The 25,903-nt window shown below is 29.2% G+C and overlaps 1 protein-coding gene across 1 annotated transcript in view; it reads right to left on the bottom strand.

Annotated features, from left to right (window-relative positions):
* The window catches only part of LOC129909813 (chitin deacetylase 1), a 74,837-nt gene extending 60,457 nt beyond the window's left edge, over positions 1–14,380 (bottom strand). The window contains exon 1 of the mRNA XM_055986910.1: positions 13,936–14,380. Coding sequence (XP_055842885.1) covers positions 13,936–14,002 — 67 coding nt within the window. The 5' untranslated portion in view covers positions 14,003–14,380. The remainder of the gene's footprint in view (positions 1–13,935) is intronic.
* Positions 14,381–25,903: the final 11,523 nt, after the last annotated feature.

Below are 25,903 nucleotides of genomic sequence, written 5' to 3' on the forward strand. Positions count from 1 at the left end.
GCAAAAATACCCCAAATTAAGTAGGTGTTTTTCAAAAATTCATATTTCGAAACGCAGAGACTTAAAAAAAAATCCGTATCAGACCCCTAACTTTTTTTTTATTATCTTTCTAATGACGTTTTTCAAATTGTCAAAAAAAAATTTCCCTACCTATAATCACTACTTTGTCAAAGGTCTGCCTCATGCCAATTTTTTGCAATTTTATTTTACCCCTTTTTACCCTATTAAATGACATTTGGATTGAGTTTTAGGTTATTATCTTTCAAATAAGCTATAGAAGATTTTTGTAGTTCAAATAGTTTATTTTTAATTTTGAATTGAAATTTTTGGCTGCCATGGTTTATCGATTTATAAGACTTTATCACGTCAAAAAAAAACTTTTGCAATCTCTACATTGCAGATGACGAAACCAACTTCGCCTAAAGACGCCATTCAATGTTGAAAATGATGGATGGATGCGATGGACTTTGACACCAGAGTTCTGTGTTCGTATCCCAGCCTTCACTTGGTGGTACCGGCTCTTGCGACGAATTGACAAAACCTCCGAAAGTACAAAATTAATTAAAATCTCAACTGAACTATTAAAAAACTTTTGTCATTAAGTGACAATATAAATTGAATGATACCAACATAAATATTAAAAATATAATTTTTAATTATAATTTTACTTTTATTGCTTTATTTTTAAAAATAAATTAAAAACTGTTAATCGAGATACTTTAACGATACTCTCTTTTCTCTGTCCTGCTGATAAAATAACTTTCCATACTAATTTTTTTTTTTCTTTTTATTATTATTTTTCTTCACCATCATTGAGACTGAATAATAATAAATAATTTCCGCCTAGACCCACACAGATTGCCACCAGTATACAACGCACTATACCTTCGCAGACAACTTAATCTCTTTAAACAAACGAGTAAATCACAGCTTTGTTTTAATTTCCCATTAAAAACAAAAAAAAAAAAACTCTTAACGATTTATAATGCCTTGGCACACTTTTATTTTACAAAAAATTAAACATCCCAATTTGGGATATGCTCAACTTTTTGTTTTATTTTTTTTTTTTTAACAAAAGATAAAAGACCAAGCAGTAGCAGACATAAACTCAATTCAGAGGAGCAAAAATAAGCGGCCAGTCGGTCGGTGGTGGTGGTGGCGGCATAAAAAATACGTTCATGTCACACGTTTAATGCAATTTATTATTTTTAACGCAACATAAATTCCCAGGACGAAAGCGGGGACACAAACAAAAACAAAAAAAAAAAAACCGAAAAACTCGAAAAATAAAATCAGTTTCATATAGCACTTTTGTCTATAAAGGCTCAAAGATATAATTTTCACGCGCTTATATACACCCAAAAGAATTGACCATAAAAAAAATATACCAAAAACCTGCCACAACAATGGCTCAATGTAGATATAGGTGGGTAAAAGAAGACCCAAAATTAAGCCATTCATTAAAAAATGAAAAAAAAAAAAAAATATCCAAACACAATGAAAGCAAAAAGGGACTATTATATAGTCCTGTGTGTCCTGAACATAAATATAAAGAATAAAAGAACAAAAATAATTAAACATTTTTTTTTTCTATAAAAAAATCTCTCACGTTGCAAATATATATGTAATTTTATTTTCCGGCTTCAGGAAACCATAGCTCGGAAAGTGTAGCCTCACATATATCTTTCAAAGGTATATTGAGCGCGATAATATTTTTTAATTAACCAACAATAATTATCGAAAATTGCTGTTAATATTGTCAACTATAAAAAATAAGCTTAATTAAAATTAACTGAGTTTGTGATATGATCGAAGAATCGTGTGCCACCACCACCGGACCTCATTGTTAAAGTATACGCATTTACGTAAAGTATAGCGGTGACCATTTATTTTTACGAATCAAAAATTTTGTTTTTTATATACATACATCGGCCCTGCAAAATACTTCTTTAAATTATAACATTTACATGATTTTAACAAATAAAATTAAACTTAAGCCTAGCTATGCCTTTAACCAAAGCAACGTACTGCAACTTACTAAAGTTTCATCAAATTTGATTAAAACCACTTTTTTTCTTCGACAGTTATGTTTTCCTTTATTTTTTATGATTACGAAAAAAAAAAAAAAAAAAAAATCATGTGTGCAATTAACACGTGGTAGAAGTGAAACCTTAAAAAATCATTTTTCTTGCAAAAAAAAAAATAAAACAGAAAAAATCTACCTATTTTTATCCTATCACCTTCAAATCCATGTTTTTTATATGAGAACCTACCTATATAAATTTTATATCATCTGAAAGCTTGTTGTCTTAGCTCAAAATATATACATATATCGATCAGGTCTATGAGACATCTACAAAGAGAGCTAGAATTTTTTAAACTCGATGAAATTTCATAACGTGTGTTGGAAAAGAACATCTTTTTACCGTTATCTCCGAATTTTGAATATGAAATTAATTGAAATTTTGTACAATTATAATTTATTTAATTACCTATCTACAGTACAAATTTCATTCATCTATCTATTAAAACAAAAAAGTTATAACAAGTTGAAGTCGTGTCGCGTTTTCGTTTCATCTTGTTTCAAATCACTACGATACTAAAGAAGTTTTCACTTAAAAAAAAAGCTTGATTTTGAAAAGGAAGTACAAATTTGAGTAAAAAAATTCTATGACATCATGTTTTTGAGACACACAATCTTCAAAATACCTATTGAAAACGTGACGTCACAGTTTTTAAGATTTCAGATTCTAATTAATTTGTATTGAAAGCTGTTGTTTTACATTTTTTGAAATAGTTTTCTTTTTTTAAACGTATAGGTGACGGACAGAAACCCAAAATAATTCTGAATCAAGAAAATACAAAATCTTGAAAGTCCAAAATCTCAAAAACTAAGAATACCGTTAGCCTGTAGGTAAATCTCGAAAACCCTAAACACCGAAAATAAAATATAGAGCTTAAAAAAATTCTTCAAAAATGTTAACTGTCTACTTACTGTAACTACTGTTGTTCAACTTAAAAAAATTAAGAAAAATATTCTTTGGCAATTATATTTGCCACGAGTTTGAGTCAAAAATAATTGTTTTCCAGATATAGGTATTTCCTCAAATTTTTCATTTTATATAAAGTTTCTGTATTTGGGATTCTTCAAATTTTTGTTTTTTTTTTTTTTTTTTTTGGACTTCAACTTCTTTACTTAAACCTTAGTATTATTTTTCCAAAATCAAAATTACAAAAATTTCATGTTACCTATATAGTGGAGTAACTAAAGCTCAAAAATTGGCAATATTAGGGAACCCGGCCGAACAGCTTAGATTTTGATGATCTTTTTTTTCAAACGTTGGTAATTAAAAATACTTTAAAGTCTATAGATTAAAAATTGCCGGTGTTGCCGTTTTGATTTTTTAAATTTAATTGAAGATTTTTGTGAACAAAAACAAATTTTTTTCAAAAATATTTCTTAAATTTCATAAATTAATTGATGCCAAAAGATTGTCTAGGAAATTCAAGGAAAAAAAATATATGGGAGTGAGGGACAATCTTCCATAGTTCAAGCGATAGATGCAATTTTCTTATCAATTGACTTCAAACACAAAAAAAAAATATTTGAACACAACGGCAACACCTACAATATTCAAATATACATTTTTTAAAAGCCAGAAGCTTAGTCATATATGTAAAATTAAAATTAAGTAAATTGAATGAACGGCTTTTGAAAGAATGGTAATTGAAATCAGATTTTTGAAAAAAAAAATTATTGAAAAAATTTTAACATGTCGGTTTTTAAACTTGGTCGTAATATAAAATGCATTTATTTTCAAAATTTTTTGGCCGCATTTATTATGATTTCAAATTATAAAAGGAAATGTCAATATGTATAACGGTTTATGAAAAAAATTAAAAAGTATTTCATTTTCGAAGAAATTTTTTTAATAAAAGTTTTGAAAAAAAATGTAACTTATTTTTTTTTAAAGTTCAACATCTAAACATAAAATTATTTTTTATTCATTTAATAACTCTTATTTTTGAAAGTTAAATAGTAAAAATTTAAAGTTCCTATTTACCACAGTCTTTGAGAAAATTAATTATTTCAATGCAAAAATTCAGTTTTAATAAAAAAAAACATTGAAATTGAAGTAATTTTTCATTTTTTTTTTTTCAAAAGTATGATATATTTTATCTTTTTTGCTTCGAAATTCAAGTGATAATATTTATGGCCAAAAATTTTTTTGAAATAAATTCATATTTTATTAGAAAAAGTTTGGAAAAAAGTCATTTTAAATTTTTCTACTAACATTTTTCTTTTAATTCTGAGTTTGAGGACCATTTTTTCAAAAAGTCTTGATTAAATTTAGTAGACTTAAATTTAAGAGATAAGAATGAGCTTCTGGCTTTTTAAAAATGTATATTAAAATATTGTAGGTGTTGCCGTTGTTTTCAAAATATTTTTTTTCTGTTTGAGGTCAGAATGTTAGAAAATTGCATTTATCGCTTAAACGATGGCAGATTGTCCCTTACTGCCTTTTATATATTTTCCTTAAATTACCTAGAGAATCTTTTGCTATCATTTGTTTTATGAAATTTAAGCAAAAAAAATGGTTTTGTTAAAAAAAATTTAATTTTAATTTTAAAAAACAAGACGGCAACACCGGCAATTTTTAATCTGTAGACTTTAAAGTATTTTTAATTACCTACGTTTGAAAAAAAAAATCGTCAAAATCAGAGCTGTTCGGCCGGGTTCCCTAATAATTTGCTTTAGTTACTCTACTAATATTAAATTTTTGGTATTGTGGATTTCAGGGAGTTGAGGTTTTGGGTATTTTGAATTTTTGGGTTTTCCATTTTTCAAATTTTGAAAATTTGATGCCCATAAATGTATGCGTTAAAATAAAATTTCAGCTTTAATGTTTTTTTAATTTTTCCATTTTTCTATTTTTACATTCTGGGTTACTTACATAATGCATTCATATTTAGAAATCTGTTTTGGGCAACTCTGAGCTTTCTAGTACCAACTTATTTATCCTTCAACACCAATTTTTAAGCTAAGTTATTTAACGATCAAGGACTAAAATTTTCATTTTAAATTTCTTTCGATGGTCACCCTACAAACTTTCAATATCTTTTTCGTTCATTTTATTTTCTGTTAGGCCTCTGCTGTATCAGTTTATAAAAAAAACGCCCTTGCCATCATTATTCATTGAAAAAGTATAATTTTTTTTCTCTCCACAAGGAAATATTTGCAAAAAAATAAAAATACAAAAATAAAGATAAAATAAAAAAAAAAACAGTTTGGTTTATATCGTTGTGGCCAAAAGGGTGCTAGGCCATTGAATGCGAGTTGTATGTTTGTTTGTTTATTTGTAGAAAAATATAAACTCACATTGGACTATGAAAGGATTTTCGGAAACGAACAAATATATTTATTTATTTATTTAAAATTTATTTTCCTCGTATATCTGTTAAATTTAATTTTCTCTTTTTTAACTGGTTGTGTAGGCGCTATATATAAATTGCTATAGGTGGTCGATATAGGTGATATATGTAGCTTTTGTAGAAGAGAAACCCACTTCAATGCTTCGATTGCCATTGGACAAAAAATGCATATCCTTTTTTTTTTGTTTTTTGTCATATTTTTGAAACAGAACAACTTCACTGAAATGTTGAACGCAGCAGTGAATAAAACTCAGATAAAAAACAATTTATATTTAGATATTGGAATTTATACACTCATGTGTTTGTTTGGTTTATTTTATTTGTTGTTGTTTTGCAATACAAATTTCATACGAATAGGTGCCTATGGATATTTTATTTTATTTTTTTTTTATTTTATTGATATTTTATCCGTATAGTTGTCAAAATATATTGGTGTGTCGTAAATATTAAATATGTATTTTTGTTTGATTTTATGTATTCTTTTTTTTTAAGTTTTTGAATTTTTTGATACTCATGTTATTGTATAAGTTTAGGTGCACTCGTATCTAAAAATCTAAATAAATAAAAATATTTCTAACTAAGAGCAATATCTTTGTGTATTTGAATTGTTTTCAATGGAATTTGATGAAGTTGTAACAAGGGCTTAAAAAAGCAATTTTATTTTAATATTTTTTTTTTTATTTTGTGATTTAGAATCAATTGTTTTTTTTTTTTGTAACAAAATATTTTTGAAGGGTTTCTAGTTATTCTTGTTTTAATATTGATGGAATATTAAATTTAAACAAAATTAGTAAATTTTTAGTGTGAATAGTTTACAACCAAATATGTAGGAGTAGGTAAACATGACTTTATGTGTATATTCAATTTCATATTACATCCAAGTAATTTTGTTTAATAAAAATCCGTACACTGGGAATTTCAAGGACCTGTTTTTATTTTTATGAAATGAAATGAAAATGGTTAAATTGATAAAAGTTTATTACATACATTTTTCTATTTTTGTGTAAACAAACAAATAACACCTCAAGCACAGCCAAGTTTTACAAATCTCATCTATTTAAACAATCTTTGAAAAGAGATATACAAGAGTTCAAATCAGAGGACAGTTTTTTGTATAGCAACTAAAGCTCTTAACAATAAATTAAAATCAATTTTTCTAAAACTCAGTGATAAGGGATTTCAACGAAAAGTAAGGATGATGATTTCCAAGCTACGCATTTTTATCGTTAGCGTACATGCATATCCGTATTTAGGGGGGGGGGGGGGTTTGGGAGTTTAACCCCCCCCGAATTTTTTTTTTCTTCAGAAAAACAAAAGATATAGTATACAAAAAATACCTACAAGTTTAATATTTGCAGTACTAAATGGTTTGTTTTTGTATTTTAGTAATTTAATTACCTATCTGAAAATCTCCCTAAAAGTCTCTACCAATTTCGTATCGTTAAAGAAGCTGTCGATGAAGTTTTTATAAGGAAAAACAACAATTTTGTGGTCCATTACAACGTTTGGTAAGGGATTTCAAAAAAAATTAGTTTTTACCTCTTTGATCATTTCCTAAAGCACTATGTAAACACCTTAAAATGTTTTTTTAAGAACCCTTTAAATAACACAAGTATGTATCTTAAAGGTTTTTGGTGTCGAGGCTAAACTATACTTTTTCAAAGGGTTGCTGAACTCGAATCCGAAGATAAAAATATTCGATCACATCTCGTTTTTGAAATATTACCGTTAAATCTATTTAAGTCTTTCCGACATCTTATCCTTTTGTTTCAGAGAGTACCTATGTAAAATTTTTCGTTATATTTTTAGCTTTCTATTTATCAAATTGTTTCAAATTAGAAAATTAGCTCATGCCAAACAACTTGGATTATTTAAAATTTTTAATTTTAAGTATTCCCGATTTAATTTAGAACTAAATTGATATAATAGAATATTTCAATTTTTTGCTACAAAATTTTAGTGGGAGAAAAATTTCATATTTCAATGTTTTTATAAGTAAAATTGTGTGAAATAATTTTTTGTATAAAGCCTAATAATGGTTCAAATTTATTTCTTCAAAAAAATTTTCTTGCTCGCTAACGCTCGCAATTTATATCAAACAACTTATCACTCCTTGTACCAATTTAAACTAGAGATGCCGCCAAATATTCGGCCATTTTATAATCGGTACATTCTTAAATTCTTCTACGGTTAGCAGAGCTATTTTAAAATTTTAACTATGAATTTCTCTCCTAAAAAAATACTTAAAAAGGATATTGGCGAGTTTTTCGCTCTGACACAGTTCTAATGACCATTTGCTTTAGCGGAATTAAGAATCGACTGCCAGTTACATATAAGGCGTGTTTTTTCTACAACTCAGTAGCTACTCATTTTTTTATTTTATTCGAAAAACAATAAAGGCTTGGCCACACCGAAGGGTACATGCGGTAGCGGTACGGGTAATTGTATGAAAAAAATTCCACATCTGAACGTTGATATGTCAGTTTGAAATTTATTTCATACAATTACCCGTACCGCTCCCGCATGTACCCTCCGGTGTGGCCAGGCCTTAAAAACAAATACTTACTTGTGTAATTTTTATTATTGTTTTGCGAATAAAATAAAAAATGAGTAGCAACTGAGTAATAGAAAAAACACGCCCATAGTTAATAAAAAAGTTTTGTGAATCTTAAAAAAAAAAAATTTGTTCGGTCTGAGGTAAACCCCCCCCCCCCCCCCCCCCCCTACCGAAATGAAATCCTAGCTACGGCTATGCGTACATGTGATTCCGATATGACTTTGTCAACTTAATAGCAGTTGCACTTGAAGAAATATTTTGTTTTTATTGACTTAGTGCTGTTTTGTAGATGCGAAGTAAGGATATCATGAAAAAGAGGGAAGGTTTTAAAACGGGCATGTCAAACTCGCGGCCCGCGGGGCGCATGCGGCCCACAACGAATAACTTTGCGGTCCTCGACATTTTTAATAATTTTGAGCTTAAGGTTATGATTTATATTTTCTGTTCAACGCATATTCACATATTTTTTTAATGAACAAATAAATATAAATATGAAAATAATAAATATTAAATCTTGTGGCTTAAATCATGGTTGGAAGTTCTGTGATTTCTTATACAGTGATTTAGGAAGTGAATGTTCTGATTTAACCCAACGATAGGTTGAATCATAAGTGCCCTAGTTATGGCATTCAAATGCAACTTAGCTTTTTGGGACACCAGAAGAGTAACAAGGATTTGAGGCGTTTTCCTACGTGCAATATGCCAAATTTAGTAAAACTTCATCGTTGTATCAAAAATACTGCGCGCGTAAAAAAATCTAAACTTTAAAACTGAATATGAAAAAGTTTTCAGAATTATGCCTTTGAAAGGCAAGTGCCCTTCATTTTCTTTGATTTTTTTCCATTAAAATAGAATAATAGCGAATGATATAGAAATAATGCGATTTTTAGTGTGACTCCAAAGAAAGTTCAAAATTTCTGTGAAGTGGATATGACCGAATTTTATAAGTATTTTTTAGTCAGATTTGGGACAGTTTAAAACTGCCATATAAAAACGCAGTTTTTACACCTCTCCAATGGGAGAGGTGCGGACAGTGAGGCACACTTTTTTTAAATTATTATATCTTGGAATGTTTTCAAGATAGCTTAACGAAACTTTGAAGTCAGTTTAAGACATATTTTATCTTAATGTTGCAAAAAAACTTGTATTTAAAGAATGAATGAGAGCATCACATTGGACTAAAATGTAGAAAAAGTCAAAATGTCTCACTGTTTGCAAGTGAGACATTCTTAGGTGAAAACGTCAAATAATTAGGTAATTGACAAGTATATAATTAATTAATTTATGTTACTTTAACCCATTTTTTCAAAAAAAAATAACAAAAAGCAAAAAAAAAACGAAAGAAAAAACACTATACGAAATTATATTGAAGTCATGCTAAAATAATAGATTTTTTAAAAATCTATGTTTACTTTTTGTCATTTTTCGGAAAAATTTAAAATTACAAAAAACGAGAAGGAATTCTAATTACCTACATGATATTTTTTTATGAAAGAACATATAAATATAATACATATATGTAAAAAAAGTTCTGTCCCCTAACCAGATTTTTTTGTGTTATACACTCTTTTAATAACACTCCAAAAACTACTTTCACCTGATTTTGTGTGATATTTTACGGTGTAGAAAAATGGACAGCTTTAATTAAGGCAGGACAAAATTAAAAGACGCAGACGGGGAAATAAAAGTTTTGTGCTTATTTTCAGAAAAGAGAAAAATGGATTATCTCACTGTTTGCACTGTCTCACTGTTCGCACCTTTCCCCTACATTAAACAGGAAAACAAAAAACTGAGTCAGGCAGGTAAAGCATGGGCAACCCTTGAAATTCGAGTATTACGGCTGAATTGTTTCAGAGGAGGAATGCATGCAGCAAGTTTTTCATTTGAAGTAAAGTATGCGTATTCATAGCCGTAGCTAGGATTTCATTTCGGGGGGGGGGGGGGGGGGGGGGATGTTAGCTCAGACCAAACAAAATGTTTTTTTAAAAATCACAATACTTTGTATCAACTATATGTAACTGCAGTCGATTCTAAATCCCGCTAAATCAAATAGTCATTTGAACTGTGTAGAAGCGAAAAATTTGCCAATATCCTTTTTAAGTATTTTTTAGGAGAGGAATTCGTAGTTAAAAGTTTAAAAAAGCCCAGCTTACGGTAAACGAATTTAAAAATGGCCGAATATTCAGCGGCATCTCTAGTTTTGTAGGTACAAAGAGTGATAAGTTGGTTGATATAAATTGCGAGCGTTAGCGAGCAAGATAATTTTTTTTAAGAAACAAATTTTAACAATTCTAAGGCTTTATAAAAAAAATTATTTCGTACAATTTAATATATAAAACATTGAAAAATGAATTTTTTTTTGCACTGAAATTTTGTAGCAGAAAATTGACAGGTACATTCTATCTATTGAGTTCTAAATGAAATTAGCAATACTTAAAAACCAAAATTTTAAATAATCCAAGTTGTTTGACATGAGCTAATTACACTGGTCAACAAGGTTTTTGTTACAGAAACCAGGGTATACTTTTCTATAGGCTGAGCTCGAATCCGAAGTCAGAAAAATTCTATCACATCACGTTTTGGAGATATTCCCGTTAGAAAATCGAAAATGCCGATTTTTACCAGTTTTCAAAGTTATTTTTTAGCGTTTACTTATTTTTTTTTTTTAATTAAATTTCTAACAGTTTCTAAAAGAATTGTGTCAAAATTTGAAAGCGATTGGTACAGAACTTTTCGATATTTGCTATTAAAAGCAAATAAATATGAGATGCCCCAAACACTTTGATTTCAAGTTATGATTTCTCGATTAAGAAAATAGATATTTAAAAGATTTAACCGGATTTAGAGAGACAAAACTTAATTCTTTTAGAAACTATTACAAATTCAATTTAAAAAAAAAAGAAGTAAACGCTAAAAAATAACCCTGAAAACTGGTAAAAAGCGGCATTTTCGATTTTCTAATGCCGGTTTCGGTTTCGAGCTCAGCACACAAAACACCTATAGAAGAGTATACCCTGGTTTCTGTAACAAAAAAGAAGTTTAATTTTGTTGACCAGTGTTATACTTCACTTTGAAATTTAACAATAAACTGAAATTGTTTAATTTTATAATTTGAAACAAAAGAATAACGAAATGTTGTAAATACAGTGCTTTGCAAAAGTATAATCCCACCATATAAAAATGCTATTTATATAAAACCGAGTATTGCAGCGACACCCTACTATTTTTTTTATTAAAGGGGATCAAAAAACAAGAATATTGAGAAGAACAAAATGTCCCGTTACTTTCTCTTATAATTTTTAGAAATAAAAACAAGTTTTTCTTCCATTGCAAAAGTATAATCGCATTTTTTTTATTTTGAGTATGGCCAACAAGGTTTTTGTTACAGAAACCAAGATATACTTTTCTAAAGGTTTTTTATGTGCTGAGCTCGAATCCGAACTCAGAAAAATTCTATCACATCGCGTTTTTGAGATATTCCCGTTAGAAAATCGAAAATCCCGCTTTTTACCAGTTTTCGACGTTATTTACTAGCGTTGGTAGGTACTACAGTCTCTGAATAAATCGATACATTTATTTTCGCTTACATACTGGATTTAAGGTTAACATAGAACAAAAGTGGGTAATAAGCAACTGAAGATATCTCGGACAGTAGAAAAGATGTCTGAAAGATTTAAATAGATTTAAGGGTAATATTTCAAAAACGAGTTCGTCCACCGAAACCCTTTAAAAAAGCATAGTTTAGTCTCGGCACCAAAAACCCTGCATAAGTACTTGTGGTATTTAAAGGGTTCTTAAAAGAGCATTTTAAGGTGTTAACATAGTGCTTAAGGAAATGGTCAAAGAGATAAAAACTCTTTGTAATGGACCAAACAATTTTTGTTTTCCTTTATACAAACTTCATCGACAGCTTCTGCAACGATGCTAAATTGGTAGTGATTTTAAGGAAGATTTTCATATAGGTAATCAAATCACTAAAATACAAAAAAAAATCATTAAGTGCTGCACATATTATTTTTTGATTTTCTGTAAAAAAATTTCGGGGGGGGGGGGGGGGGGGGGTTAAACACCCAACCCCCCCCCCCCCCTCAATACGGCTATGTGCGTATTGCCTACTCTTTTACACGCGATTTAACATTAAAGTTATACTACTCATAAGGAAACAAAATAACATCCCATCACCTTAAAAAAAATGAGATTTCTCTGTTAAATTAAAAGTTAATTTCATTTCAATAAGAATGTTCATTTTAAAAAACTCGATTTGAAAAGAATAGACCACATTATAGCTAGTTGTAATAAGGAAATCATTCAAAATTAATGTTGAAATCTTCGTAATATCATCCACTTGTATGTATGTTTACCTATACCTAAAAATAAAAAGATTATCTTATGAATTTGCATTCAAGAAAATTAAGAAAATTTGTGCGCTTAATTTAAAACGTTAGTATTCTTGACAAAAAAAAAAAAAAATTCAAAAATCCGCTTGATTTAATACAGAATCTCTTTGTTTATAGTATGTCTTTTTTCTCCGTTTGAAACTTTTCTTAAATGAAACAGCTTCATACAAAAAAAAAAAAAAAACAAAAACTGAAAAGAAACATAGGTAAAGTATGACAAATCGGTTCAGTAATATCATTGATAAATAATAAAAACTGCATTATTAAAAAAAAAAAAAAAACTTGAGAAAATTACTTTAACATGCGTAATATAATTACTTCTGTTGTTAAGTAGTTTGGTTCAAGGTCAAAATCACAGTATTAAATAAAATCTCATAAGCTAAAGTTGAATTTCTTGTTTTATTCAAAACTCTTCAATTAGATTGAATTTTTAAAATAATTCATTGGATTTGGGGTTTTTTTTCACTTTCTCTTCAGAATTAGCGATCTTTCGTAACAAAATTTTTATTAAGTAATATTATATGAATCGTTTTTGAAAACTAGTTTCAAAATAAGCGAGGGTGTCTCTGTGAAAATCATCAGATAAACGGATTTGTCTGCTCAACATTGATCATATTTTATTTAAAGAAAAAAAAAAAAGTGAATAAAACACGATCGACCTACATTTTTAAAAAATAATTTCAAGTCTTTTATGACTTAAGAGCTTTTGCAAGTTTAAACATAAATCAACAAAACAACAGAAAAAAAATAAATATAAAAAAGAAGATGCATTGATAAAGTTGCAATGATCAAGTTGATCCGGTGAAATTGATGATGAAGTCTTCACCATTACCACCGCTTCCAAATTGCCGCTGTATAATGTATTTTTTCATCATAAAGCCACACTATAGTTTTGCAGCAATATAAACCTCATGTATACATGAATATACTATACACATATGCATGTGATTGCTCTTTTTCTTCTTACATCTCTGAGACATGACAGAGAGGTGCAGTGTTGCACGCAGCAACCGAATGTGCAAAAAAAAAAATCAATTATTTGTTTATGCAACGCAGCATTACACACGTTGTATCTTTTTATGTAGGCATAAGATTCGCATGAATAAGAAAAAAAAGATACAAAAATATATAAATCAACTTAAAGGTTTGTCTTAACTTTCTTTTTTCTTCAGAAATATCTTGAGTTTAAAATTATCTTACAAAAATAAAATTATGTGATTTTTATTCATTTCTTAAAAAAATTGAGATAAAAAGTTTTTATTTTTGTATAAAATTTATGCAAATGCAAATATTGCATAACTTTTATCATCCGATTTTGGTATAATGAATAAATTAACATTTTATTTTTTCTGATTTTTTTTTTTTTTGGTGAAGATCACTTCTTGTTTTTTACACACAAGTCTCGAAATCTGCACATTAACATTCCTTAAATTTCACTCTCAGTTAATAAGTTTTATGTGTGTTTGTGTATGAAACTTGCCACACATACAAAAACAGGAAGAAGAAGAAAAAAAAAAAATTATAAAAAATGAAAGTCCAAAAACTTACCATTTACAGTTACACTGCAGAAAATATTTAATGCTAAGAAAGCTAATCCAATAGATAAACGCACCATTTTGCAGTAAGAAAAATGTGTTATTTATCTTTAAGCAAAAATGAAGCACACACACACGAATAATAATAAATATGATGTATCTCGATCACGATAGATACAATATCTTTTAATGTCACACAGGAATGTGCGATCGATTACACAGACAACACAGAGCACTCTTTTTTTTTTTTGTACACGACACGTTATCGAAAATACATAAAAATGTATATCGACGACATTCACAATAAAGACACCTTCTTCGATTCCGTTGGTAGCGATACGAAATCAAACCGTCAACTGAACTCCAAGTTGGTTAGAGAAACTGCAAGAAGGTAGCTTTTAGCTCAATTGAGCTCGACTTTGTACGACAAATCGTACAAAAAAAAAGTAATATAATCGAAATCTCCACCTCTTCGGATAAAATTTCTTGGGTCGACGAAAATCGGGTACTGGTTTGGAACAGGTTGGTTGTCTAGGGGTCTTCTACTTCTGCCCCCCACTACTTATTACCTGTGTCAGCTTGAGTTTGCTCATCGGCAGCAACAGCGGCGGCGGCGGCGTGCGTGGTGAATTGACAATGATGGTGGTGGTGACGGACGGGGGGTGACGATAACAACGATGACGGTGGCATTACCGGTGTGTGGTTCTGGAAAATCAATGGTGATTTGGGCTTTACCTTCAATTCATGATCATTGTTGTTAATTTTTCTTTTTTTTAATTTTTGTTGTAACTGCGTTTATATGGCCAAGAGCATTTATTATACAGTTGCATCGATATATGTACGGTACGTCGTCGTCACTTAAGTTGTTACGGAGGCAAAAAGTAAGAAAAAAAAACAAAATGCAGAACTTCGATTTTGTTTGTTAAATCAACTTTGGAACCAGACAAATTCATTTAACTAAAGCTTAAGAGGGGATACAAATATTTGTAAAAATATTGCTCAGATACCTACTTGCAGAAAGAAAATGTTTTTGATATCGCACAGTAAATTCAGAATATTAAATATTACTAGAAAACGAAACATGAAAACAGAAGGGGTGGGGGTTAAGTATATTCATTTTCATAATTTTCCTTTTCTATTAAAAAAAAAAAAAAAATGGTTTAAGTTTGAGAACAAAAAAAATCATTAATTTATAAAATACTGATCAATAGGGTGCTCCAAAAAATATTTTGTTCGATTATCTCAGGTTTATTTGTTTTTGGATGCAATATTTGATTTTTTTTTAAGTGTTTAAATGTAAAGGAACAAAATTTTCCAACAAAAAAATTTAACAAATTGTGTAGATTTAAAACCCCTTAATGCATACGAAGCCAAATATGGCTTCCGTACTTTTTGCCCTCTCAAGACCAGGCCAATAATTTTTTTTCAATAAAAATTGGTTCATATAGCGTACATAATAAGACAATCGATCAAAAATAAATTTTTAGTTCCACTTTTCTTTCCAAACAAACGCAGTAATTAACACTTAAAGTATGAATATATTCTACACTTTCGATTTCAATGCACACGACTGATCGACTCACCTGTGATCATAAAATACAAATTTATTTTGTGTCGGACACACGAAAAAACTATCCTTATGGGTTCTCAGAAACACAAAGAAGAGGATTGTATTGAATCTTTATAATTTTTTTTGTGACAGAGAAGAGAAAAGTGCATACAAATAGACAAAACCATATTTGGCTTCGTATGCAGTAGAGGGTTAATTTATTCCAATCACCGATTAATTTGCAAACTCCACTAACAAAAAAAAAAATATTATTGATTAATTTCTACTAATAACCATAATGTTAGAGTAAATTATTTTAACATGTGTAACAAAACACTTTATGTATTTTCCAAAATTATATTCAATGTATGTAAGTTTTGACTTTTGGGTCATAAAAAAATTCATATTGATACATCTATAGCAAAATTTTTCGACGTTTAAACGCATTAATTTTGGAAATTGAAAATTTTCAAAAATTATATAGGTACGATACGATTAAGAAGGCAACTTAGAGACAAATCAAATCCTGTGTCTCTTCCAACGCATATGTAAGTGTACATGACCATTTTGTAAATAATTCTCACAGATTTTTTCTAAACTTTCGCCTATCCAAAGAAGCGTTCGTTTTAGTATTAGAAACTATTAATTTAAACAACGGCCGCCGTTCAACATACATTCCGGCTTTATCTTGTATAAAAAACGAATGGTTTTTCGATACACATATTAAAATAATTTACTCTAACATTATGGTTATTCGTAGAAATTAATCAATAATATTTTTTTTTGTTAGTGGAGTTTGCAAATTAATCGGTGATTGGAATAAATTAATAAACACTTTTAAAAAATCAAATATTGCATCCAAAAACGAATAAATTCTCCAAAAACGAGACCTATTTAGCTATCGTTTATTTATTGACGATTATTGACGATTATTGAGAAAATAAAAAAAAAAAAAAAAACAATTTCAATTTCGAGAATCGAACCTCGGACACCCTAGTAATAGCAACTACTAAATCACCTAGACTAATACGACTTCTAAGGATTCGAAAACTTTTATTTATATAAACTATTAAGGAAATATTGAATCAGAATTGACTTAAAATAGCTTTAAAGATTCTCAAACTGTAAAACGATTATCATCGATTCGATTATCGTTTTAAAAATTACGGAATGACCCCCCCTGATAAATGTATTCAACTTAGTATCTGTAAATAATAATAAAACTGTGAAATTTCAATTCACTGTCTTATACGCCATGAAGCGCTGATTAAAGTTTTTTTTGGGGTTTTTGTAAAAAATACGTTATTGTCAATTTTCTTCTCAAATTTATTTCAAGAGTTAACTTCTTACGGTTAGTATTTTAAATATCTTTAGAAAAACATCTTAAAAAACCGCATTTTTGATGCTTCAATTCGAAATTATTCTATTTTTCTATTTTTTTTTTTTTTTTTGACCCAGAAAAATAACTTAGAAAACCAAACCTGCTGCATTTTTTGTGTTATCGAAGCAAATGTTTTTGTTCTTATAAATATCGTAAAAGTGTACTTTCGTTTTGGAAAAAAAAAAAAATCATTTAGCCTTGGTAAAGTGTGAAATGCATTGCCATCAAGAAGAAAATCAATCTCATATATTAGCAAACTATGTCTTGTAAGTGTAATTTTTTTCCCCCAATTTCTTAAATTTGTTTTTTTAATTTCTTGAATTCGAGTATTTCTTCGGTTCTGGCTCAACGGGAAGTACTGATTACAGAAGAAAACACCTATTTTAAGATTTTAATGATGTTCGAAAAAAAATATAAGAATCAACTCCACCGTCATTTATGTTATTTTTTTCGTAGTAACCTGTTGCCAAAATATATGCATCTGACTCTTCAATGGATGAAAGGATGTCTGAACATAAAAATCCACCTGATTTACGGACCTACACTGCGCATTCTAAGCAAATTGTGGGTGATAATAAAGTGAGAGCACGATCATTATATTGAAAGTCGCTGCTGGTGGCAACGGACTGAAAAAAAAAATAAATATTACTTGACTGTCGTATAATTAATGGAATAGTGCATTGTGAGACACACTGAGCTATCATGCTCTTGAATTCTAATAGGTACTGGTACATAGATATAAAAGATCTTATAATTTATGTAGGTAAGTAAGTAACAAATTTGTATGCAATGCACATACATATGTATACGGCCAGACTAGTTTATGAAAGGTTACTTGGGGACATTTCAGTTATTTTCTTTAAACATTTAGATATTCTGAAGCAGTTACAGGAATAAATTTGAATGCTAGAAATAAAAATGCGAACCACTAATAAAAAATTGAGATATTTAAATAATACATAAAACTGAGGAATAAGCAATCAGTAGTCTAGTTTTCAACCTTGAAAACTTAGTAAATACTTTTATTTTAATAATTAATAAATTACATCAAAAGTCTAGAATAATCTCATGTCCAAAAATCTCGATTTTCAAGCAACAAAACGTGTCATGTAGGGGGAATAAAAACAAAATCAAGTTTTCTGCTCAGCTCTTTCGTTTTTGTAATCGATTTTTAGACTTTACTACATTTTTATTATAGTATTTACATATCTAAAATTAAAATACATTTTTTATTTAAGAAAATGTTTTTATAACTAAAATCAGAATTACTGAAACATAATTATATTCAAAACATAAAAAAATATCGACAAGAAGTCAATTATAACAAAATATATGAGATTTTATATCAGTTAAAAAAAAAATTGTGTTGACATTTAAAAGGTATTAAATAGCATGAATTGGTTATTTTTATTGTATTCCTATAGGTAGCAATAAGAAATCAAATTAATAAAATAAATATATTTAAAGAAATGCCAACAAAAAATGAAGAAGCAAAAAATCAAACCATATAACATTTACGATAGGGATTACCTATTTCCTTTGTTTCCGATTTTTTTTTTGTTGCTGTTATTTTTGTTTTGTCTTCATTCGATAACCATTATAATTCAAAACTTATATTCCAAATGGAAATAGTCTCCTGACCAACGGCAACATTAAGTTCAATTCACCAATAACATGCGGAAAGGAAGTAAAGTATACCGGGAGACGACAAAAGCTATTTGTAGTCAATTGTGTTGAAAATATTTATTGATTATGAAATCAACGACTGGACTACGTAGACGACGACAACAACTTTATTATTGTTGTTGTTGTAAATACGAACAACGATGATGGCGATGACCAAAGTTGCATGCGAGTGTTGCCGGTTCCGGAAGAATGTGCCTCGAGTACATTATATTTGTAAATAACAATAATTTACTAATTTGATTTTGATTATCGAAGTGAAATAGAGTTGCCTTTAGGCTGCTGGCGCCACACAATGGTTCGGACAGATTGTTTGGACAAATTATATTATTTACAAAATTTTGTTGTTGTTTGCAATGTTGTTGCATTTATGTAAAGTATGGATTTAGAAGCACTTTAAATGTAATTAAAATATTATGAAATCAATTAAGGTGTTGTGTGGTTTAGTTTAGGAATGTGAAATTGGTTCTGGTAAGTTGATTTGAATAAAGGTAGATAGGTATTGTTTACAATTTTTGTATTAATTTGTTGTTATTGTACTAAGTGAATTTTCTGGCGTATTCACTTGCAAAAAAAAAGGTTTTCAATTCAAATTGACACTGATATTCATAGAGATAATATCGTTTTGTATATTTTCGAAGAACACATTTTTAAAAATCCAATTCAATTTTAATATAATGTTTGCTTTACAGTTTTTAAAAAATCGCAATCAACACAATATTATCTCTCATATAACTATTTATAGACCAGTGCCAATAATTTTTGAAAATAAAAAAATTATTAGCAGCATATGGGTGGTGGCAAAATTTAGGATAAATGGTATATGAAAGGGGAAAAATAAATTGCCCACAAAAAAATTGGGGGAAAGGGGGTGGGTGGGCGAAAAAGTGGGGTGGGTGTCAAAAATCATGGTTTTTTACGATTTCTGTCAAAACTAGACGTCTAATCGAAAAAAGTCAAATGCAAAAGTTGTAGGTAGTATAAATGTCTACAACTTTTACTCAAACAATTTTTTTCTATAACCTCCAAAATATTGGAAAAAATGCAAAAATACGATTTTTTGATTTTTTATTTTTATCTTTTACAAAAATGGTTGGATTTTAACAAAACTTGGTTAGAAACTACTTTGTTATGTTTTCTATCTATTAAAAATGTTTTTTGAGCAAAAAGTGAATTTTTGGATTTTTAACGAATTTAATTTGAAAAAATAGCCTTTTTTTCAATCAAAAAAGTTACCGAAAAAATTTTTGATTTTTGAAAAGTTTGAACTGAAATTATTTAGATTAAAACCTATTATTTAAGCTTGTGTGGAAAAACTATACTTTTGTTTTAGAAAATATTGAGAAAAATTGAAAAAAAAAAAACAAAAAACGATTTTTAAGATCGATTTTTCCGTAAATGACAGTAATATTGGCGAGAAATTATTTTCCATAGAAACTAAATTATACTTTTCTAATGGCCTTTGACCTTCTTAATTTGAATCTAGCATTAGAATAGCTCTAACGTGAAAAGTTTTTGAGATATTGAATTTTGAACTTCCAAAACACTATTTTTGAAATGTTTTGCATGGTAATATCTCAAAAACGTGATGTGATAGAATTTTTCTGACTTCGGATTCGAGCTCAGCGCACAAAAAACCATTAGAAAAATATACTTTGATTTCTATAAAAAAAACTTTTTGACTAATGAATTCGAACAAGGCATTCGATTTTTTCTTCCCTGTTCGAATTCACTAGTCAAAAAGTTTTTTTTATAGAAATCAAAGTATATTTTTCTAATGGTTTTTTGTGCGCTGAGATCGAATCCGAAGTCAGAAAAATTCTATCACATCACGTTTTTGAGATATTACCATGCAAAACATTTCAAAAATAGTGTTTTGGACGTTCAAAATTCAATATCTCAAAAACTTTTCACGTTAAAGCTATTCTAATGCTAGATTCAAATTAAGAAGGTCAAAGGCCATTAGAAAAGTATAATTTAGTTTCTATGGAAAATTATTTCTCGCCAATATTACTGTCATTTACGAAAAAATCGATCTTAAAAATCGTTTTTTTTGTTTTTTTCAATTTTTCTCAATATTTTCTAAAACAAAAGTATAGTTTTTCCACACAAGCTTAAATAATAGGTTTTAATCTAAATAATTTCAGTTCAAACTTTTCAAAAATCAAAAATTTTTTCGGTAACTTTTTTGATTGAAAAAAAGGCTATTTTTTCAAATTAAATTCGTTAAAAATCCAAAAATTCACTTTTTGCTCAAAAAACATTTTTAATAGATAGAAAACATAACAAAGTAGTTTTTAACCAAGTTTTGTTAAAATCCAACCATTTTTGTAAAAGATAAAAATAAAAAATCAAAAAATCGTATTTTTGCATTTTTTCCAATATTTTGGAGGTTATAGAAAAAAATTGTTTGAGTAAAAGTTGTAGACATTTATACTACCTACAACTTTTGCATTTGACTTTTTTCGATTAGACGTCTAGTTTTGACAGAAATCGTAAAAAACCATGATTTTTGACACCCACCCCACTTTTTCGCCCACCCACCCCCTTTCCCCCAATTTTTTGGTGGGCAATTTATTTTTCCCCTTTCATATACCATTTATCCTAAATTTTTCCACCACCCTAATGCTGCTAATAATTTGTTCAACTTTTGCCCTCTGAAAACCGGATTGGCACTGGTCTATTAACCAATAAATGCAATTAAATAATTGCATTATTCCAGGAAAAGTAATTTTTTTATATTTTTTCAAAAAAATTCTTTCATTTAAAACAAAGTTGTTATAAGTAGAAATTAAATTAAATTTCTTGGAAATTATTCGCTTCCAACATAGGTAATTTTATAATTATACACATCATGAATATTGGCAGCTTACCATATCATAGGATCAATTAAATGTAAATAAATATCCAATATTCCGAAAATAAATATGCTGAATTCAGGTTTCCGCAATAAGAAATTCAACAAAAAATAATAAAAAAAAATCCATATCACAATTTTGGTTGCTAAAGAGACAGGTTATCATACCTACAAAAAAAAACTCACAAAAATCTTTAAAAACTTTTACTTTTATTTGGAATCCTGTTTTCGTAAATTATGTCTTTACTATAATCAATTCGATCACAAAGTTACAATACACAAGATATAGTACAGGAGATGTAAAATTATTATAAATTATTCAAATAAATTCACATTTTATTTGTTTGAATAATCTGGCGAAAATCTATAAAAAATGAAACAAACTTGAGGAAGCCGGTTCGATATGAGGAAGGTCATATAAAATCACATTTCCAGATTTTTAACATAAAAATGAAAATAAAAAAAAAAACTATGAATATAGCTTTGCAAAATGTCACTAGGCGAAACACAAAGAAATCATATTGCACAGAAAAAAAAAATTGATAAAAAATGAAGGAAATAAATAACAAAAATATTGTTGACGATTATTATCAATTTGAACTATCAAAGCCATAAAACCAGTTGCAAAATATTAAAGCTTTCAAGGTCACAGTATAATCAAAAAAAAAAAAAAAAAAAAATATGGTAGAGATAAGATAACAAGATTTAAAGTTGATAGATATTTATATTTTTATTTTGTCTTTAAAATGAACACAGATATTTGTACACGTATGCTCGTACCAGTTTATTCGTGGAAGTAGATATCTACTTAAAACTTTATTATGAAGTGTTAAACGGTAGTTGTGCCTGTGTTTGCAGGTTTACTGTTGTTAATTTAATAAACTCATGCCTTTAAATATAAAAAAAGTGTGTATTCACGCGTTTATTTTGGATGTGATTGTCATAATTAAGTGTCAGATTGGCAATATTCTATAGGTACTTCAATTAAGATGTTCATATTTTCGAATTCTAGTATTTCAGAATAGGTACAAATACAAATATATTAATGGTCCTAAACTTTGCTGACAATTTGAACCTGCACAAAACCATAATACCGTCAAAATTAACCGATTTTCCAAAAAATTACGGTGATCGAACTGTCGCGGCAAAATCTCGATAAAAAAAAAAAAACTAAAAAACGACGTATCTTTCTATATTTTGTCGAGACAAAGCAATCGCCATGCTTGTTATGAAAATTGATTCAATTTTACAGCGCAGGCGGAATTCAAAAATTTTAGTCTTAATTTGAGAGGGCATTCCTGATTTTTTTGAACAAAAGTTGTTTATTAAAATAAGCTTAGAAATTATGTATCGAGATTATGACAAGACCACGCTACCACTGTGCTTTTTTGGAAAATCAGTTCATTAGAAAAAAACAATAAATAGTGGCAACTCTATGCACAATTAAAGCAATGCAACCCTCCAAATTCTGTAGGTGACAAAATTCGGATTCCAAAATTTTGTGTTTTAAAATTCTGTAAATTCAAAATTCTGTATTCTAAAATTCTGTAAATACAAAATTATCGTCCTTTCTTTAAAACTGTTTTTTTTTTCGTACCTATTTCAACTTTTTTTTTATAACTTTTGGGCTTGGCTGTACGTCCTATACCATATCATGAATTTAGTTGAAGAGATTTTTTAACTTTAATATCGTACATATCTCAAGAATCATAATACAAGCTGACTTATTTTCAGCTAAAAAAAAAAAAATAAAAAATTAGGTGAAGGACCTACATAAATCCCCTTTGCCATTACCACAACATTATGTTTGGTTTTATGAAAACATTTGAAACCCTTCCAGAGATCACCTTGACAGCAACCTAATTAGCCCCTGTCATTATAATAACTGCTCGCAGCACACACAGCACTGATATCCCTCTGTAACTGCTGCATATTTTCAACATTTCTCTCGTTTTTGTTTATTCACTATGAATTCCAAAATAATTATCCTTCCTTCAGCCATACAGTTTTGATGATGTTTCCGCAGTTGTTTATTCCAATTCACAAAACTTTCGTGGTATTTGCATCCTCATTACCCACAACACAAAAACACAAAACAACACGCGCATTGTTTTCCTTTGCTCAACAAAAAATAAAAAAAAAAATATCAAAAACCAAAAGAATATACTTTTCCCACGAGAGGGAATATTTCAATTAACATAACGTCCATAAAACAATTACTCGACCCAAGTCCAACTTCTAGAATGTCCTTGCTTGTTGTGTGACTTCGGGTTAACTATTATACACGGACAGAGAAGAGCCAGCAGAACATCCTTTTGTATAAAAGGTGACTTTTTGTTGAATGAGATTTCTCTCTCTCTTGTGGGATACCTGAGCTCCCCCGAAAGTTGAATGAAATGTTTGGTTTTTGGTTAAGTCCACTTAAGGAGCAAGGACATCACAACCAGAAATCTTCACAACAATACTAAAACAAAAAACAACAACAAGGGATTTATACCAGAACAAGAAACAAAAAAAAAAAAAAATAGAAAAAGAAAGAAAAAAAGACACACGAGCTTCCGGTGATTCCGGAATTAAGTGATGGACAAAACTATGATGGTTGTGTTACAAAATCTCAAAAACGTTCCATCTCTCAGATTGCATCTGGTTGCATTCATGTGAAGATTCAAACCCTAAGCCTCGAGATCATTTTTGACCATGTTCACAAGCTACATACCTATGAGACACGGTTGAAACGGGATAAGCTGCATGCAGGCAATGTGCGCAATATGAGAAATCCAGAGCAAACTATAAAGCAACATACAAAGGACCAAAGATACCTTGCTTCATATTCCTACAAATGGTAAAATCTCTAATGGATTCCTTGGGCAAATATGGAGGAAGGAATCCTTCTAGCCCTTCTACTCGTATGGTCGCTGTCCAACTGAGAGTCCTTAAAACCCCTCAAGGATAAGAATCGAGTGACAGAAACTCGATTCATAATTTTCCCATCCATCGTCTCCGCATGTATAAAAGAGAAAATTGCAGTGTCCTGGCTGCTCCTGCTGATGCTCTGTGCTGTTGAATGGCATGAACTGAACGTGTATCGATTTATGGTTCAATTGATTTGAGTGGGGCCAAAACCCCAAGAACCTAGAAGCAGACGTTTTTATCAGTTACGATGATGGATTCGGATGAGCCGCATATGGTCGACGACGACGTTCTTTCGTCCTCTCGGTCGATTGTGTGTGTTGGTGTGGTCTTGTATGGAATTACAATATGTAGAAGGATTTCAAAATTGAAATTTCACTTTATTCGTACACATGTGTGTATTGCTGCAGAATTTTCAATATGTTCAGTGCAGGGGCATTTCGCAGAAAGGTATGCGAACCTCGAGGTTTATTGACATAAATGATATCACTATTTCACATGGTAGGAGCTTTGTGGAGAATATAGAATAGGCAGCCGTTTAACTGCAGATTTAGTAGTTTGTGGAAAATTGGGAGCTCATCTGCATTTAAGTATTTTCTTGAAGAATATGTACAAAGGTTTACTTAGAACTATTTCTAATGGGATATCGGTTGGAATGAAACAATCGTTGAAATAGTTCTGGGAAGTGGATTATGACATTTTACTTAAGACACAAACATTTGAAAAGGTAGGTGTATCGCCAAATCTGGTAGGGAAGAAAACTACCACATTGTTGGATGTGAGATACAAAACACTTTTCACATGTAAAATATCTTAAAATCCCCAAACATAATGATAATAATAAATTTTGATGTTCTAACTTTTAGATTTTACCTTTTTCTAAAATAAAGCAAATTTTTTTAATTTTGTCAATTTTTGTCCAAATTTTAAAGAGGTAGTTGGTAACTCTTAAATTTGAGCAACGACAATTTACAGATTTGAGTGAATGGCGTTAGAAGCTTAAAATTGATATGCATATAGGACTTGGAGATCCTAAGAAGATACAAAAATGGTAGAAACTTTAGTGGTGATACGAAAAGGTTCCCGGTTTCCGTAAAAAGCAAAGTAATCCTCGGGTAAAAGAGAACATAAACATTAGGGTGGGTCAAAAAAATCGAAATTTTTTTTTTGATTTGGTACTCCGAAAAATCGATTGCTAGACACCTCTAGAATATACACACCAGATATGAGCTCTTTATATAGATGGTAAGGTCCTCCACTTTGCAATTTTCCATTTTTAGGTACATCAAGCTTCTACTAAAAAAAAAATAATTTTTTTATTAATTGACTTTTTACCAAATTTCTTTTCATATTCTTGTAGGAAATTGAACGCTCTACATAAAAGGCCTAATACACTTTTTTCGTTTATCTAACCGTTAAATAGATATTTGAGGTCCAAAAATCGAGGAATCTTTAAAAATTCGTTTTTTGTTCTTAAATTTGTAACAAATTGAAAAATTATAATAATCAAACGCGCAAGACATATTCTTGTTGGAAATGGATTGCTCCACAAAAAATTTGTTGTTAAATTTTTCATTAATCTAACCATTCTAAAGATATTC

This window comes from Episyrphus balteatus, chromosome 2 (assembly GCF_945859705.1).
Source record: "Episyrphus balteatus chromosome 2, idEpiBalt1.1, whole genome shotgun sequence".
NCBI lineage: Eukaryota > Metazoa > Arthropoda > Insecta > Diptera > Syrphidae > Episyrphus > Episyrphus balteatus.